Source organism: Erpetoichthys calabaricus, chromosome 1 (genome assembly GCF_900747795.2).
Source record: "Erpetoichthys calabaricus chromosome 1, fErpCal1.3, whole genome shotgun sequence".
NCBI lineage: Eukaryota > Metazoa > Chordata > Cladistia > Polypteriformes > Polypteridae > Erpetoichthys > Erpetoichthys calabaricus.
Genome location: NC_041394.2, coordinates 157,965,691 through 157,980,932, shown reverse-complemented (window position 1 = coordinate 157,980,932; position 15,242 = coordinate 157,965,691). Strand labels below are relative to the sequence as shown.

The following is a 15,242-nucleotide window of genomic DNA, read 5'->3' as shown; positions in this document are numbered from 1 at the left end:
TGTGAGATATCATCATGGTCAGAAAATGTTTGGCTTCCCTGTGTTATGAATTGCTTGAAACATCCATTAAATTCCAAGGACACCTTGCCACCTTCCAATTTCGGAAAATAATGGATGTTTAATGATTACATCCATCAATCCAGGGATGTGCCAAATGCTAGCTGGAAGGCAGAAACAATCCCTGCATGGGGCATTAGCTCATTGCAATGTGAACACAAGCACACACACACACACCAGTGTCATTTTACCATCACCAAATCCCCAAAACTGCATGTCATGTGGAATCTGAGCACACTGTGGAAACCCACCAGGAAAACATGCAAACTCCAGGCAGGGAATACCAGGAATGTGACTCCTTGTGAGGCAGCAGCACTACCACTCCGCCACTGTGCCGCCCCCATATGTCATTATTAACAGTATTCATTATTTAAATGAAGTTAACGATTTATCTGTAAAATGTAATAGATAGATACTTTATTAATCCCAAGAGGAAATTCACAATATATACATATATACATAGTTTAATGCATTTCATCATGAATGTGATATCAAGTATAAATCTAAGGATTCTAAATGTGCAGACAGCTGGAATATCACACATTTAATATGTTCTGTGTGACACTTGGGTCACGTTAATTTGAGGACGTGCTCAGAGGGTGCATCAAATGAACGCTGGGAATACGTGGCCGCCATGATGCCTGCATGTCTGTGTTCAGAGCATGAAGTATAAACCGGCCCTTAGAGTTGCTGTTCTTCCTCATCTTTTGAGAGCAAACATTCACTTTCTAGGTGAGGATCATAACTTTAGATGTTAATATTTTGATTTTCTTCCTAGATGCATCAGAGCATGATCAGAATGAAACAAAGAGAAAAATGTGTTTAAATGGCAGAAAGCCAAACTGAGTATACTGTAAGGGCCAGTTTATACATCATGGCTGCCACACATTCCCAGTTTTCTTTTGACACGTCCTCTGAGCACGTCATCACAAATTAACACAACGTGTAAGCGAGTTGCTGTACCAGCAAAAATATGGGTGGCGTGTGTGTGCAAGTTTTGATATGTGACGTCCGCATCATTGTTTTATTTTCAACATGTGATGGCAGGCTTGCAGCTCCAACAGGATCAATCTGCCTGCTTCAATGTTTGATGAAAGCAAATCATCAAACTTAAATGCTGACATGCAAATTTCTTTATGATGCTTTTTTCCATCCATTTCTCATATAGGCAATACAGACATCACTTATACCCCCATCATAATGATGCGGCACATTTAAAGGTATGACATGCTGTCTTGACATTCTGTGTCACTGTTGTTATCTTTTTTTGGGCCTTTGCAACAGCATCAGAATGAAGATAATTTTTATTTTTAACATCTTTTGTTCCTTCAAATCACAACTTGACGAAATCGGATGTTTTCTCCCTGTGATGATTTCTTGCACTGACACCTGGTGTAATCCTCCAGATTTACTTAAAGTACACGTGCAAGTATAGACAGTACACTGCTTGCATAGCAGTAGCATTCTCCAGCTCATGCGTTGCATAACATTAAGTATATCCACATCCTGAGCCTTGAATGCACATTGTTACTATGGCCATTAAAAATACAAACGTCATAGGGCATTAGACATACCCTTTGTGGGGACCCACTCTAAATTAATGCCTGAAGTACACACATAGCACACAGCTACAAATTGATCACTGACCTTATAGATACTTTGGTGCTGGTGGTCACAAAAGGGCATGCATTTCTTTTTAAACATGGTATTTATTATGTTACTAATATCTATATTATTAAAGTGATACAACAACTGAGAAATGTGATTTCTAATTGTTTAAATTCTAATAAGGCAGACCTTTCTTCTGTCATACTCCTCCAGCTATTTCTATTATTGCTCATGCAACTATTAAAGTCTTCCAGTAGTACTACATAGTCCGTAGATGGTACTTGGACAATAAGTAAAACCAAATACTTTGAACAGTCATTTGTTACATAGCAAACGTTTTGTCATCGACTCATGAGGCAACTCCAATGTGTAGTAGAGAGCCCAACCCAGTTGAGATGCCTTAGGATTCTAGAGCTGACATTGATCTCTGGGTTGAAGCCGGATTTATACACTCAATGGCCACTTAGGTATTAGTATACTATTGTAGCAACGTGTACTACCTACTTTTGACTTCAGAACAGCCTGAATTCCTGAAGGCATGGATTCGACAACATCCTGTAAACCTTCCTTATGTATTTAGGTCCAAGGTGACTCAACAAGATCTTGCCATTCCTGCAAATTTTGTATTACATATCCATGTTGAGAACCTCGTATTACATCACATCCCAAAGTTATTGAATTAAATTGAGATCTAGGGACTGTGTAGACAGCTGAGGTCACGGTCAAGTTTATGGAACCAGCTTGAGGTGATCCATGCTTTCTGACATGGTGCATTGTACAGCTGGAAATATCCATTTGAAATAAAGAGTAAACTTTGACCATAAAGGGATGCGCATGGATTGCAAGCAGTGTCTAGGAACACTGGCAGTCAGAGGATGATCAAATGATATTGTAGAACCTAATATGTGTCAAGAAAACATTCACCACGCAACTACACTACTAAAACCAGCCTGAACAACTGACACAAGCCATAATGGATCCATGGTTACATACTGTTTTGTTTTTAAACTCTGACCCTACCAATCTTCACTCAGTGTTTTTTTTAGCAGAGATAAGTGGAATCCTGTGTGGTCTTCCACTGCTTTAGCCCATCTGCTGCAAGTTTCTGTGTTGGTTCAGAGATGACTTTCTGTACAATACTGTTGTAAAGATCTGTTATTGGAATAATTCTATAATTTCTGCCTACAGAACTTCCACTTGCTGGATAATTTTTTTTGTTTATTGCCCCTTCTCTTTAAACTCTACAGACTGTAGTGTATGAAATTCCCAGGAGGAAAGCTGTTTCTGAAATACAGTAATCCCTCCTCCATCGCGGGGGTTGCGTTCCAGAGCCACCCGCGAAATAAGAAAATCCGCGAAGTAGAAACCATATGTTTATATGGTTATTTTTATATTGTCATGCTTGGGTCACAGATTTGCGCAGAAACACAGGAGGTTGTAGAGAGACAGGAACGTTATTCAAACACTGCAAACAAACATTTGTCTCTTTTTCAAAAGTTTAAACTGTGCTCCATGACAAGACAGAGATGACAGTTCCATCTCACAATTAAAAGAATGCAAACATATCTTCCTCTTCAAAGGAGTGCTTGTCAGGAGCACAGAATGTCACATAGATAGAGAAAACAATCTCTAGCAAACAAATCAATAGGCTGTTTGCTTTTAAGTATGCGAAGCACCGCCGGCACAAAGCTGTTGAAGGCGGCAGCTCACACCCCCTCCGTCAGGAGCAGACAAAGAGAGAGAGAGAGAGAGAGACAAAGTTTGTTTTTCAATCAAAAATCAATACGTGCCCTTCGAGCTTTTAAGTATGCGAAGCACCTTGCAGCATGTCATTTCAGGATCAGCTGCACAAAAGATAGCAACGTGAAGATAATCTTTCAGCATTTTTAGACGAGCGTCCGTATCGTCTAGGTGTGCGAACAGCCCCCCTGCTCACACCCCCTACGTCAGGATCACAGATAGTCAGCGCAAGAGTGAGAGAAAAGTAAGTTGGGTAGCTTCTCAGCCATCTGCCAATAGCGTCCCTTGTATGAAATCAACTGGGCAAACCAACTGAGGAAGCATGTACCAGAAATTAAAAGACCCATTGTCCGCAGAAATCCGCGAACCAGCAAAAAAATCCGCGATATATATTTAAATATGCTTACATATAAAATCCGTGATGGAGTGAAGCCGCGAAAGGCGAAGCGCGATATAGCGAGGGATCACTGTACTGGAATTACCACATCTACTACCACCAGTTAAACGTGTGTGTGTGTGTGTGTGACTGGTGTTTTTTAAATAACAAGTTTGACCACTGCATTCATGCACTGAAATTCTCCTGCGTGAACAAAAAAGCATTTCCAGACATGACCCCCATTTTTTTGCTTTTCGACATGTGTTGATCCATTTCAATTTAAAAGGCTTTTCATTTTTTTTCCTTTCAATTTGCTAGTTTCTCAAGCAGAAAAGAAACGGAGTGATATTCATTAATTGGTAAAGGATTATGTCAGATGAAAAATAAATGTTCCTTCTACCGAGATAACACAATCTCAAGGTCACTTTTTTATGCATACTGCATTTAAAAGTTCATCGACAGCCTTGATGTCACAATCACCCTTAACAGCTGTGTTTGGTGTACTCCGTGAAGGGCTTAAAGTGGAGAAGGACAAATTGATTGTAATTGCCATTGCCACACTACTAGCACGTAGACTTGTCTTGCTGGAAGAATCCCAGCCCACCTGTTTTAAGTCAGTGGGTAACTGATGTTCTATACTATTTGAAATTGAAAAAAAATCTAATTCTTACTTCGAGGATCTGGTCAAAACATTTTAAAATATATGGCAAGATCTAACTGATACATTTTTTGAATAAACAAGTCAGAGGAAAGGACATTCTCCCTTCTTTGTTTTTTTTAAAGATTTGTTCTTGCTGTTGGCTCTCTTCTCTTTCTCTCAGGCGGGGGTTGAATTCTGGTTTAAGTTTAACTTGATTGTATGTAATGTTATTTTCTTTGTGTTATTAGTTAGACTTGATCATATAAAATATTATTTTCTTCAAATAAAATCATCAATAAAAAAAAGTTCATGGTCACAGACACTGTGCTCATGGTGTTCTAGCGTTGCTGTTATCAGCACTGGGTAGATCTTCAATGCTGCTTTCATTAATAGTTTTTTTTTTTTCTCACTTCAGACTGGCAAACAAGAGAATATGACTTGGAGAACAGATATCTTGGTTGAGTATGAAGGAGAAGGACACAATGTTAGTGATCCTGATTGTCCTGGGCTGGGACCTGGTGTTGCAGTAAGTAATGTAATTATTAATGCTATGGCTATTACCTATAGATTTGGTTCAAAAGTGAACATAATGTAATAGCTTAGACTTTGTTTTTTAAACATAGTAAGTTTTCATTCACATACAGATTTTTCCTAGAACATGACTGTTTGCTCCTAACCTGTTATCTTGGCTTCTCTTAATATTTTTAAGGAGTGTTTCCCAGATTGTGTGTGTGAAGATGCATATAACAACACCTATGCTTGTGTGAGGACAATTGCTATGTCGGCTGACTTGCAGTATTGCGAATTTGATGATGCTGAGGTAAGCGTTATGTAACATATATTGTTTTAAAAGTATTTTAAAATTTAGAGAATTGAATTGTGTTACTTTGGAAGTGGATGTCATGTATCACATTTACATTTTTGTTCTGTAAATTGTCGATGGTGTATAGATGTACAAAATTATCTATTTTCTATCAGGAAATTCAAAAAATATATTAAAGCTGCTATAAAATCCTCCATGCCATAGTTCATTCTGCCTGCATAAAATTATATTTGAAACTAGTGTGATAGAACAATAGACTTGAATATAATTGATCATTTCTGACCCACTTTTCCTAGTCAGTGTTGGGAGTCTATCCCAGTTAAATTGTGGATAAGGAAATATTTTATGTGAAATGGAATAATTCCTATTGTAGTAAACTTATAATTGCAGACAGAAAAGATTTCTGTGTGCACATGATAACTAGAGCAGAGTAAAGTGTGTGCAAAGAAACAATCATATGTGGATGTTTGGTTTATATAAAAAGCAAAACTTGAAGAAAACTGGTTGTTAACCCTACACATAGATCCTTGGTTGAAAAAAAATTTTCTTTATATGGATGCTGTGCTTTAAACAAAGATATTATGTAATGTATCAATAGAATAATCAACTTTTCCGAAAGGTCAATCAATAATGTTTGATTTCTACTAATAGTGTAAGCACTTAATTATATTAAGGTAGTAGTAATATATTATTTTTAAAAGTAATTTAAGTAATTTAAAAGTAATTTAAAAGTAATTTGAAAAGTATTATAAAAATGAAAAGTAAAATATGAAACTTGTGTATATTTCAATAATTAAATAAAGTTAGTTGAATAAAATTGCACATAACTAGAAATATAAAAGCAATACTGAAGTAACCCTCCAATTATGGTTATGGACATACCTATTTTGTTAGCTCCGCCATGGTTCTAAAAGAAATCTCTGATTTTGAAAGAGGATTGAATGTTGGCACACATGTGACCAGTGGTATTTGTAATAAAGACGACTGATCTTGCTCATGTTTATTGAGAAACTGTGTGTTTATTGACATAGATGTTTTAGGTAAATTCACTAAGGCCATCTATGGACAATAGCACAAGTTCTTTTTAACTATGAATCCTGTGAATTGCTTTATATTGTGAGGAAAACAGGCAAGCAGTTCTCAATTATTAAAATTTAAGACCAAAACACTTTTTTCTAAGAACAGTTAAGAAATTCCGTGTAGAATTCTGTTTTCAGGATGAAGTGCATAAACTCTGATTACGGCTGAAAGTTAACATCCGGGATAGGCACATGGTCATATAAATCCTCCTTTGCCTTGTTCTCAACAAGTACACATATCTAACAAACACTGAGGAAGCCTAGAAGTCAGAATGCTTGTTTCTTACAATGGAAAATTCTTGTGGAACTCTTATGTAATGTAAATTTTCCTAGCATGTGCAGTGTGCACTGATTATCTTAATGTTTATTGCTGTAAACAGAGAGCAGATACTTTAATCTGTCCTATTGTACAGCATTGGGGGGGATCTTGCTACATTCCTGCACATTTGTGTGATCTATAGTGCTTTGTGATAGTCCAGCACCCTGTTAAGACCTTTAAAATACTATTTTGTCACTTGCCATTAAAAAGAAGATACTGGATTGGGCTAGTGGAATTGTGCATAATATGAAAACAGTTCTTATTGGAAATTAGTTGTGTAAGCTTAAGTTGGGCACTGGAGTCAGCTGAAACGCTGCTGGCAATCCTCCAACATTACGCTGTATAACGTAGATTTTTTTTTATTTTGTTATGTTCTAACCTTCTATTAAGGAAGATGTAACTAAATCATCAGACATCTCTTGTCTGCTGCTAAATAATATAGTCTGTAGTGTTTTTTCAAATGCCCATCTGCTTATTATGTTTGTTAAATCATGCATCCATGTTTTTTTTTTTAATTTCTTTTTAAACACTTTACACAGTCTTCATGTCTTAATGGGCATAATACATTGCCTTGTTTCCAAAATTCCCTTGTAATCTAAAAATAATTCCCATTGAATTTTTGAAAAAAAGTGTTTTCTTTGCCCCAAAATTTACTCCCAGTTTTCATAAAAATAAGCACACAATCGGCTCTAGTTAGTATTAATTATAAAAACACATTCGAGAGGTATTTTTTCTTCATTATTGACTAAATAATACATCTGTTTACTGGCTCACATTAAGCTTGTTTGTAGCTACTCTATTTTGCAGAATACACTTGAAGAATACTCTGATGGTAAACATATGATAGTTGTTGTTTAAGTGCATAGTAGTTGTGTTTAATAAAAAAAAAAAGTAACAGCAAAGCAATTTTACCATAAAGACAAAAAAAATCAGTACCACACTCTGAGCAAACTTGAAATGAATAGAAGAGATGGATTTGATGGCTCCATTATTGCTGCGTGACTGTTGGTGAGTGCAGCAGTTAGTGAGAAAGAAAAGTGGAAGCACTTCAAAGTTCATTTCTGGTTCATATACATCTTCTACCTCTTGTCTTCCATTCCAGCGGGAGGACAAGAGAGGCACAAAATTGAAAATGAGGGTCCTAATGTGGCAGGAAAAGCAGTAGCAGGTGGGGTAGATGCATTAATGAATGGCAAGATACTGGTCTGCTCAGCTTCTCACACCTTATTTTTGTATAGCTGTCTGTTGAACTCAATAGAAAATGTCACCTTGCTTCTTACACTTTGAAAAGAGGTATTAAGTGAAACCCTTCTTAAATGTGAAAGGTCATGACTCAAATCCTCGTGTATTAGTGGATACCTGTATGTTCTTCTATATCACTGTTATAGGTAAACATATCAGCTGCTTTATACAGTTAGCAACTCATTCTGCATCTATGTCTGCACTTCCCAAATCTGCTTTTTTTTTCTAAATCGACCCATCACCCCCCTCATTCACTAGTTAAGAGTCTTGTCTTCAATTCAACATCTTATTTTTGTGTGGTTACGTTTCATCTACATGCACTGCTCTGATTTACCAAAAGTATTCATGTAACAATATTCTAGCCAAAAATGCAGCCTTTTTTCCCTATTGTGAGCATGCCACTGTGGATTATGTGACACGAATAAGGTGAGATTTTTTTTTTATGGACATTTTTGCATTGTTTGCTGTTGTCCACCAATGGTGTACATAGACAGCATATTTATCTCTATTCTTCGTAAAAATATGAGATTTTTTTGTTGGCTATCACTATAGAATACATGTGTTAAGCAGCATATTAAAAAATCACCTGAAAAGAAGTATTCTTTTAACTTAATATTATATACAGTATATTTCATTGAATTGGTATATTTTTGTGCAGTGGGAAGTAGTACTGTACACATTAAACTTTTTAATTTTTTGCAGGGCATGCCTCATTAATTTTAAAACGAGTCTTCATTAAAATGTGCAATAAAAAAAATAAACGTTTCTGATGCTAGATAGAATTGCAGTGGTCATCCTGTTAATAGAAGGATCCAGAAAGAAAGAACTTCGGGAGGCACTGTGGAGAACTCCCACCTTCAATGCATGCATTCATCCCAGGTTTATCAGTGGAATTCACAGTGTTTAAAACTTGAACACATTCAGCAGGGTGGCACAGGCGGCTCTGCTATCTTTAGGGACTCCACTAAAGCCGCTTTACTAAATTTAATCAACACGTTTTGCTTTTAACCCCTAACTCTTCACCATTAATGTATAAATTAAAAAAAAAAAATCAATCAGTCTGGCATCATTACTATCAGGTAATGTAACACGCTGTCACCTTTGCTGCACCCTGCCCTGAATTTGTCTGTTGCTAAATAACTTGTTTACTGGAGCGGGGGGGCAGTCTTTGAGTGTTTTGGTAAAGAAATGAGGTGTCCATAGGGATCGGGATCCTCCTCTTCCTCTTGTCTGATGATCAAAATGGGATGGATGTGTTTGACGTCACCAGGTGTAACATGAAGTCTGGATGAAGATGTCATTACAATTCATTCAAGCGTGTTTATGCATTTGAACTCTGCAGCTACCATCCAATAGGAACATTTACAAACATATTTAAAAAAAAAAAAGTACTGCATGTATGCAAAAATATGGGTCTAGGTGTGTATGTATTACGTTTTCAGCATACTCTTTTTTCCAGTGATTACATTTTAGTTTATAATTTCAGGTCCATTAAGATGTGCAATTCAGAATTGATCCTCATGTCATAACTGTATGGACAGTTTATATTTGAGGGATGGATTGTGTCCTTTATGCAGAGCACCAATAACATGATTTTTCTGCAACTTGTCTTGTTTTGAGTACTTATAATGCATTCTTTACAGTATACAGTATGATATACATAGTTTCTTGCAAGTCATGAGTTATAAATATCCTCTGAGTACTAACAGCTTTGTACATTGCAGACTATGCCATTCCATATGTGAAAGTTAAAATCTTTTATTAAAAGTTTTAATTAAAAGTAACTCTTCACTATTTAGGTTACATCATGTTCCAGATGAAGTACTGGGTTGAGTGCCCTCTGTATGAAGTAAAATACACACACGTTCTTCCTGTGTTTGTGAAGATTACCTCAAGGGACCACAGTTTCCTTCTGTGTTTTACATGTCAACAGTTTTAATTTTATGTTTTATTAATTGTAGACAACTTCTACACACAAACATGCACATAAACCTACTGTAGGTTAGGCTGTGGCTTATTTTTCAACCTAATTAACATAAGATTAATTTGGAAAGTGGATGTGTGGATAGAGGTTTTTGGAGTAAAGCAAGTTAATTCCCCATTTCAATTTTTTTAATGCCTAACTACTATGCAAACGATTTGTTTCCAGCTATTTGTGGAGGTATACAATTTGACTGCTGACCCCTTCCAACTAACTAACATCGCCAAGACAATTGATCAAGAGGTGCTAGAGAAAATGAACCACAGGCTAATGATGTTACAGTCCTGCTCTGGACCTAAATGCCAGTCTCCCGGAGTTTATGATTTTGGGTAAAGTCTTTTACATTCATTAGTTTCATTGTGTTGCAGATAACCTTGTAATTTTTTTCTTCATCTAGTTGTGGACTGTTTGTATTTCCATCCTTTCTTTTGCTTTTGAACTTCACCTCATGTCTATGTACTATACAGTTGCTTTTTTTTCTCATTAATTTGGTTTTACTCTGTTTATATGTACAGCATGTTTTCACCTTCATAATAAAGTATAGTATGTTGTTATACACCTGTACATCTCTCTATTATAAAAGAAAATCTTGAGAAGAGACAAGACTATTGGCAAGAGATTTTTTTTCCAAGTCCCGCAAGATGAGGCTAGTGCCAAGAGATTTTTTCAAGTGCCGCCCTCCTCTCAACTATTTACGGTTAATGGCCCACAGTCCTCTCCCCTCTCATTTGTGTGAATGTTTTTGTCAGACACAGTTCCTGCGCTCTCAGCTCTTATAAATTTTTACGTTTTCCTCACTTTAAGTTCCCAATAAAAGAAGACTTATTATGTTCAAATCTTATTGAAAAATGTAATCTCGAAGGGTTATCAACAGAAGAAATGAGTACACGGGCAATCATAGCACAGAGAAACGATGAAGTCAAATGAATTAACGCGAAAATTGTTGATTGGTTACACGGCAAATTGGTTAAATGCATATCAATAGACTATGCTGAAACAGTTGGTGGTGATGGTGCGGAAGCTGAAAACATCAACTTACAATATCCCATAGAATATCTACAACCGTTAACACCGTCCGGTCTTCCACCGGCCGAATTACTGCTGAAGAAAGGATGTATCATAATGTTGTTGTGTGTAAAATTTAAACAGGCGACCAGAAAGGTAATGTAGTACATCTTCCGCGAATAACATTAGACACCAAAGGAGATGCCATTCGTATTAAAAAATTAATAGTTTCCCATTAGAATAGCTTTTCCTATGACAATTAACAAATCACAGGGACAAACATTCGAAAAAGTCGGTTTATTAATTAGAGAGAAAGAAAAGATATTCACTCATAGGCAGTTATGCATTGCATTGTCACATTGTAACTCCAAACATTGAATCAAAATTCAATGCGATATTGACAAAGTTAATTCCAAATACAGTGGTACCTCGGTATACATCCTTAATCCGTTCCAGATCCTTTGACTTATACCAAACGGGACATATACCAAATTAATTTTTCCCATAAGAAATAAAGGGAAAATGATTAATCCGTTCCCATGAGAAAAAAATCCTATTGTTATTGGCATAGTATACATTGATGGGGTTGTATAAAATAATTTAAACAGTGCTTAATACTAAAATACAGAAATACAAAAGCAATTAGATGAAATAAATTCAAATTTAACCTCACTTTACTTTTTAATAATGTCTTCGTTTTTCACAATCGTAGATACCGTCGTTCTCGGCATACAGTATGCAGCAGCCATGTCCCGGATACGCATGCCACCTTCATACTTTTCAACAATCAACTCAAATTTACGCGAAAAAACACAATCACGTGAAAATTCAGAGTTATAGCGCCAGTTGTTCACTGAATGCTAGCAACTGGCATACTGACGCTCGTGGGCAGCGTAGGATAGCGTGCGGTGTGACGATACAGGTCCGCTCCACGCTCCCATACGTCCTTACGGGGAGTCCTGAACCTGACCGCGTCGGTAATGTCACTGAGATGAGCTGACAAATGAGGACAATTCTCAAGTGAAGCCAGGGGATAGTGCAAAAATGCCAAGTGCTTTTATTTAAAACAAAAATCAGTGTCCAAACAAAGTGCAGTGCATCTGGTTTCAATAAGTAATTATTTAATAAATATCCATAAAAACAAGTGTTCTGTGGGGATAGAAACAACAATAATTAAATCTGATAAAATCCAAGGTTAAAAATGCAGTCTCACTCTTCCCGATCACAGCCCACCTGTGCAGGTGCGACTCGCTCCAACTACCTCATTAACTTCCCCACTGGTTGTGCAATCGCACCCACAGAGAACAACACGGCTATACGGGTTAAAACCTGGCCCTTTTTTTGAAGCCATGGACCCGCTATACCATGTGCGGTGTTCTAGTACGCGAGTCGTATTCCAAACAAAGGTCGTATACCAAGCAAAATTTTTCACGTCCAAACAGGACGTATACCAAGTTAGACTTATTCCAAAGCAGACGTATACTGAGGTACCACTGTATATTGTTTTTACTGAAGTTTTACAGTAAAAGTGTAAGTGTAAAAAGTATTTGTGTGTTAATTTCAAAGCCAAATAGAACGAAAAGGTATAACGCAATGAATACCTCTAACACAGCATGAAATATAACTTTCTTTTAATTTATTACGTTTTACTATTTTTTTTTACTATGGTTAATTGCTCGCTGTAATGTAAAATTGTTATTTTCATGGGAATTGTTACATATGCATAATAGACCTAACTATCTGTTTAAATTGTACATCTGCTTCCCTGTACGTAATGGCATAGCCGCGAAGTGGCTAGCATGTAGCACCCACCCAGAGGTTGGCAAGCGAAGCAAGCAGGTGGCAGAGCCCCCTAGTCTTTATTAAAAATGTCAGCTTTTTTTTCTGTTGTGATCAATTTTGTATTATTTTAAAAGGAAAAAAACTTCTAAGAAATTCAAATATCTAAAGCAGTATAATCCTTATGACCACACTACACCTATATTCAATTCTCCACACACTATCCAATGCAAATCATTAAACCAATGCACAGGGAGAAAAACATGTTGATAATATCAGATAATACAATCTTCTAATGTACAATATTTAAGTGAAACATAAATATAACATGATTAGTATTGATTTAAGTCTTTCTATAACCTTAGGTGGAAAACTGAATAAGTGTGTGTAGATATTGGTGATGTACTCAAAAGTCTAAACAGGATGAATATTAAGTATCTGAAAGGTTTAATGTGTATTTCTGACCATTGTCATTTGAATTTAATTACTACAGTAGCTATAATTTTTAGTTGAATTATATGGAGACTGGTAAAGTTGGCTTAATGCATTGAGAATAAATATGAATAGGTAGCTTACCTGTGTACTAGTTCCTGTGACACTGTGTTATGGGAATATTGCTGTATATTGTAATTAAATATCAGGGCAGTGTTAATGCTTTAGTCGAGTTGAAGAAATGCTTCCTCATGCAACTCCCAAAAAGGAACAAAATGCTGTGTAAGAGCTAGGTGTTGTAAAAGTTTTTTGTTTTTTTGATTATATTATTTTTCTTCTTTACAGATTTAAATTTGATCTTCGGTTGATGTTCAACACTCATGGACATAAGGGGAAGAGGTTCCTGAGACAATTCCTGAAATAGCAGGAAGTCTGAAGCCTTGACTTCCCTTCCTCTCATGTTCTGTTACCTCGTGTTTGAAGGTGTTCCCTCTATTTATCCTGTGTTAATTCCTCTAAGAGGAAAAGAAAACGAGAGAAAGATGCCACCAGTCAGTATGATGCTCCTTTAAGTTCAGGCTGTATGCAGAGAACTTTGTAAATTAGGCTTCAGTTTTAAAGTAATTTCGTTTTTTCAGCTTTTCAAATCTGTAACTGAGTATTTGGTTACTGCCTAACTTGGAAATTCACAATCTGAACTATTTTAAAGAAAATCTGCTGGAAACATTAGGGGAGAAAAAAAAAAAGTCATTTGTGAAGGAACTAATTTGAAACAGCCATACTAATGAATGCTAACATTATTAATTACATTACAGTATCTGTAGGGCATATAGTGCACATACTGCACCAGCATCTAGGAATGTTAAACAAATTCCTTTATAGTAATTTTGAGCACTGGGAAGCACCAACTACTACTTATCCATTCCATGTTCAATCGTATGAAAACTTAGTGTTCTTGAACATGTCCACCTGTTGATTGAGAGGGCCTTCAGTTGACTTTGTGTTATTTGATATCTCTGGTGGTGATATGATGCTATATGATAGCACCCTGACCAGGAATTGAAAGACTGGGTGGAGTACAGTGTCTTTACAGGACAGTGTCTGTTTAAGTTCATGCTATATAAACAGTAAAATTAGTATTTTTTTTCACCTGGTAGTATTCAGAAATACAATATTTATTAACTTGCAATATATGTTTTGTTAGTATTGAACTGATTAGAATATGAAAGAGTGATGCTTTTTCCACTGGAAATTTGAAATGTTTAACTTTTCAAAAATTTTATTTTTTCCTTATTTGGTATTTTTGATATAAAAGCTGACTATCATAACATGTACAGTTTGAAGAGTAGAAAACACAATTTACCTTACTCTTTTTAACAAAAGGCTTAATATGAAATAAAGCTAGATTTGCACATTATAGAGCTCTTGTTTTTAATTATTAAAACTGAAATTATACATGTAAATCCATAGCTGTCATTTGCTATTCGTTTATGAAAACTAAAAATGTTTATATTAGGAAATTGTCTAACATTTTGTTTCTCTAACACCAAGCATTATTGCACTGTCTGTCTCAGTGGCAGGGATATGAAGGATAAATTATTCAATGTTAGTATATTATTTAAAGTGATTTTTTTTTTAATAATTTTAAGGAATCAATAGACAGCAAAATACTATGTGTGTGTTTTTGTTTTTTAATCTGTCAGATTTTGAAATGGAAAGCTAAGTATAATGTGACAAAAATACACTTAAAATACACTTGAAAGTAAACATTTTTAAAGGCTTTTTAAATATTGTCAGAAATCTGCAATCCATCCATTTATTTATTGATTGATTGATTGATTTAATCACTGAGTTTTTTTTTTTTTTTTTTGGTGAGCAGGTAGACCATTTGAAGTTGGAATTTCTCCAGTACACTTTATGATGCACATGACCACTGACATACTAACTTCGGATACAAATTTATTTTATGCATAGTAAAATGAAATTATTCCTTGATTATCCCCCACAGACTAGTAACATTTAGTATAATATAAACAGCAGACACTGAATAGAACATCAGATAATATATATAAGATTTGCACATCAGTTAAGATGATTTACTGATTACACTTTTGTGCATACTTTACTCCTTCTCATTTTCATCCTGTTTTTCCTTGTGATA

General features: G+C 35.7%; 1 protein-coding gene across 1 annotated transcript in view; it reads left to right on the top strand.

Annotated features, from left to right (window-relative positions):
* Positions 1–14,498, top strand: part of gnsa (glucosamine (N-acetyl)-6-sulfatase a) — a 76,407-nt gene extending 61,909 nt beyond the window's left edge. Inside the window, exons 11-14 of the mRNA XM_028792522.2 lie at positions 4,837–4,947; positions 5,131–5,241; positions 10,034–10,194; positions 13,427–14,498. Coding sequence (XP_028648355.1) covers positions 4,837–4,947; positions 5,131–5,241; positions 10,034–10,194; positions 13,427–13,505 — 462 coding nt within the window. The 3' untranslated portion in view covers positions 13,506–14,498. The remainder of the gene's footprint in view (positions 1–4,836; positions 4,948–5,130; positions 5,242–10,033; positions 10,195–13,426) is intronic.
* Positions 14,499–15,242: the final 744 nt, after the last annotated feature.